Source organism: Phoenix dactylifera, chromosome 10 (genome assembly GCF_051530095.1).
Source record: "Phoenix dactylifera cultivar Ajwa chromosome 10, Ajwa_hap1_PhDact_Kaust_v1.1, whole genome shotgun sequence".
In the NCBI taxonomy this organism is placed as follows: domain Eukaryota; kingdom Viridiplantae; phylum Streptophyta; class Magnoliopsida; order Arecales; family Arecaceae; genus Phoenix; species Phoenix dactylifera.
Window position 1 is genome coordinate 8,178,576 of NC_143199.1, and position 3,716 is coordinate 8,182,291.

Sequence of the window (3,716 nt, forward strand, 5' to 3'; positions counted from 1 at the left end):
AGAGATCAGAGTCGAGGTGAGATCCCGCACTTTCTGGAGATATTTCTGCATTGATTGCTCTGTGGCTTCGAAGTCTCCCAAGACTTGACTTACAACCAATTGGGAATCACTGAAAACCTTCAGGTTCTCGACCTTCAACTCCTTGGCCAGCATGAGTCCAGCAATAAGTGCTTCGTACTCCGCCGCATTGTTCGAGGCAGAAAATTCGAAGCGCAGAGCTTGTTCCACCACTACTCCATCTGGGCTAGTGAGGATGAGGCCGGCTCCGCTACCCCCCGAGGTCAAGGAGCCGTCCACATGCAAGGTCCGTGGCTGCTCTGGGGGCTCCTTCACCGTAGGCATGGGCTCGGGCTCGTCGGGCACAGTACATTCCACAATAAAGTCAGCGAGCGCATGAGCTTTAATTGCTGGCCTCGGTCGATATTCAAGATCGAACTCCCCAAGCTCGACTGCCCACTTCGTAATTCGTCCAGCACGATCTGACCATTGCAGGATCTGCTTCATCGGCTGGTCGGTGAGTATGGCCACCGTGTGAGCTTGAAAATAGGGCCGGAGCCTCCGAGCTGAGACGACCAGGGCAAAGATGGTCTTTTCCAGCTTGGAGTATCGGATCTCAGCATCCTTTAAGTCCCGGCTAGTGTAGTATACCGGTCTCTGAAGCCTATTCTCCTCCCGAACCAGGACCGAGCTCACTGCAACTGGGAAAACAGCCAAGTACAGATAAAGGAGCTCGCCCTGCTGAGGCTTCGTGAGCAAAGGAGGAGAAGCGAGAAGACGCTTTAGCTCTTCAAAGGCTTGCTGGCATGCTTCCAACCACAAGAAGTTCTTCGGCCATTTAAGAGCCGCGAAGAGCGGGAGACAGCGCTCGGCCGATCGGGAGACAAATCTTCCGAGAGCTGCAACCCATCCCGTAAGTCGCTGCACTTCTTTAACTGTCCTCGGGGGCACCATCTCTTGAAGCGCTCGGATCTTCTCGGGGTTAGCTTCAATTTCCCGCTGGGTAATCACGAAGCCAAGGAACTTGCCTGAGGTGACCCCAAACGCACATTTTGCGTGGTGAATGCTTCGTCGAGGTCAACCACATGATCCTTCGCCATTCGACTCTTCACCAGCATGTCGTCGACATAGACCTCCATATTCCGGCCTATTTGGTCTTTAAAGATTCGGCTGACCAGTCTTTGGTAAGTTGCTCCAGCATTCTTTAACCCAAAGGGCATCACTTTGTAGCAATAGGTGCCCCCGTCAGTAATGAAGGCCGTCTTTTCTTCATCCTCCGGCGCCATCCGGATCTGGTTGTACCCTGAGAAGGCGTCCATGAATGTCAGGAGCTCATGTCCCGAGGTGGAGTCCACGAGCTGCTCGATGCTTGGGAGTGGGAAGCTGTCCTTGGGCAGACTTTGTTCAGGTCGGTGTAGTCCACGCACATGCGCCACTTCCCGTTAGCTTTTCTGACAAGGACCACATTGGCGAGCCACTCCGAGTAGGATATCTCCCGGATAAAGCCGGCTTTGAGGAGTTTGTCGACTTCCTCAGCCGCCGCTCGTTGTCGTTCCGGGGCAGCACTCCGCTTCTTTTGCCGCACTGGCTTGCAGGTTGGCTTCGTTTGGAGTCGGTGGACCGCAACCTCCGGATCTATCCCTGGCATATCAGTGGGCGACCAGGCGAAGATGTCTACGTTGTTCCGCAGGAAGCTGACGAAGCGATCTCTCTCGCGATCATCGAGGCCGGAGCCGACCTGCACGGTTAGCTCGGGAAAAATTTCTCGCAAGGAAATTTAGATGAGTAGCTCACCAGGCTCGACCCGCTTCTTTTGAGGACCGACCCGTGTCTCTAAAGTTTCAGCCGTGGGCTGATCATCTGGTGTTGAAGTCAACACTTCGGCCGGTTGCTTGGCTTCGTGGGTCACCATGTAGCATCGCCTTGCTACCGCCTGGTCCCCACGGACTTCGCCGACTCCTTGGCTGGTGGGGAACCGCACAAGTAGGTGGCAGGTTGAGACCACGGCGCGAAGGGCGTTGAGCTCTGGTTGTCCGAGGATGGCGTTATAGGCCGAGGGCAAACGCACCACGAGAAAATTCATCCTCACGGTACTTTCTCGGGGGGCGAGTCCGACCGTGACCAGGAGGTCGCTCTCGCCCTCCACTGGAACTGAGTCTCCAGTAAATCCGACCAGCGGAGCGTTCATCCTCCGTAGCTGCTTTTCTGTCATCCCCATTCTAGAATAGGCCTCAAAATACAAAACATTCGCCGAGCTTCCATTATCAACTAGGACACGTTTTACATTAAACTTGTTTACGACCATAGAGATGACCACAGCGCCATCATGGGGAGTTTTGACTCCCTTCAGGTCCTCGTTTGAAAAGGAGATGACTTCCCTAGCTGGTTCCCCGGCTGGGGCTCCTCTATCTATGGTGTTGATGGTGCCAGCGATGGGTTTGTTGGCATTCAGCTCTCCATGCTGCGCGGTGTCCTCCACTGGCCTCTTCTCTTCACGTCGGTTCTGCACGAACCGGTTGAGCACTCCTCGGCGGATGAGCGCCTCGATCTCGTCCCAGAGCTGGAAGCAGTCCTCCGTATCATGGCCGTGGTCCCGGTGGAAGCGGCAGTACTTCTTGAGATTGCGCCAGGCCCCGGGGTCCCGCATCGGAGGTGGAGGCCGAAAATAATCCCGACCCTGGATCTCCATGAGGATCTCAGTCCGAGGAGCGTTAAGGAGAGTGTAGTTTTCGTACCTCCCATTGGATATGCGGGGACGCGGTGGGGATCTCGGACGTGGCGGGGACCTAAGTCGGGGCAGCCCCCGCAACCGAGGTGGACTCTTCGGACGAGGGGGGTTCTTAGCTCGGCGTGGGGACGGGCTCCTGGGACGGCCGCGCTCCTCGCGACGCCTCTTTTGCTTCTTGGAGGTTTGCTCAGTCCCACCCCGTCTAGAAGCAACAGCTTCTTCGACTTTCGCGTATTTTAGCACCCGGGCTAGCATCTCGGTGAAGTCGGCTGAAAAATTCTTCTCGATGGAGAAGAGAAATCTATAAGACCGAGCTCTAGTCTTGAGTGCCGACATGGCTATTGACTGGTCAAGCTCGCGGACCTCCCAAGTTGCGGCAGTGAAAAGGTCCAAGTATTCCCCAAGCGACTCTCCCTCCCTTTGCTTTATATCGAGGAGGGAGTCCGAAGTCCGCCGCTGGGGTCGGCTGGCAGCAAAGTTAGTAGCGAACTGCCTGCCAAGCTGCTCAAAAGAGGAGACTGTGCTGGGTTTCAGCCCGGTGAACCAAAGCCGAGCTGCTCCTCGAAGCGTTGCTGGGAAGGCCTTGCAGAGCATGGCCTCCGAGGATCCTTGGAGTGCCATCAAGGCCCGGTAACTTTCCAGGTGGTCGAGGAGGTCGGTTTTGCCATTGTAGGGCTCCACCTGTGGCATCTTGAACCTCGGCGGGACCGGCTCCTCCTCGATCTGGTGAGAGAAAGGAGACTTCGTGGTAAACTCGTAGTCACCCTCACATCTCCCCCTCTTGCCATGGAGCGCCTCAATCTGGCGCTCCAGCTTCTCGACTTTCTTGTCGAGTTCATCGTTCTGAGGGATCGCCACGGTGGTCTGTTCGGGCGCAGGTTGTCCTGGGACTGACTCGACCTCTGACGGTTGTGGCCAGTCACCTGGACCCCTCACTAGGGGTTCTCTCCAGGAGAATTCTCGGGCGGAACCCTGGCAGCGGCACCGCTCC

The 3,716-nt window shown here is 56.2% G+C and overlaps 1 protein-coding gene across 1 annotated transcript; it reads right to left on the reverse strand.

Annotated features, from left to right (window-relative positions):
- Nucleotides 1-1,321: 1,321 nt before the first annotated feature.
- On the reverse strand, nucleotides 1,322-2,215 carry LOC148702209 (uncharacterized). Its single transcript, XM_088706172.2, has 2 exons — nucleotides 1,823-2,215; nucleotides 1,322-1,735 (listed from the first exon to the last, which is right to left on the reverse strand). Exons 1-2 carry the CDS (start codon nucleotides 2,213-2,215, stop codon nucleotides 1,322-1,324), a joined length of 807 nt encoding a protein of 268 aa, XP_088562298.2.
- Between the last annotated feature and the right edge of the window lie 1,501 nt (nucleotides 2,216-3,716).

Excerpts from the sequence above, each read along its gene's own strand:
- LOC148702209 (XM_088706172.2), bottom strand. The coding sequence starts at position 2,215 with ATGGGGATGACAGAAAAGCAGCTACGGAGGATGAACGCTCCGCTGGTC. Across the intron at positions 1,736-1,822 it reads CTGAAACTTTAGAGACACGG|GTCGGCTCCGGCCTCGATGA; the intron begins GTCGGTCCTCAA and ends CTAACCGTGCAG.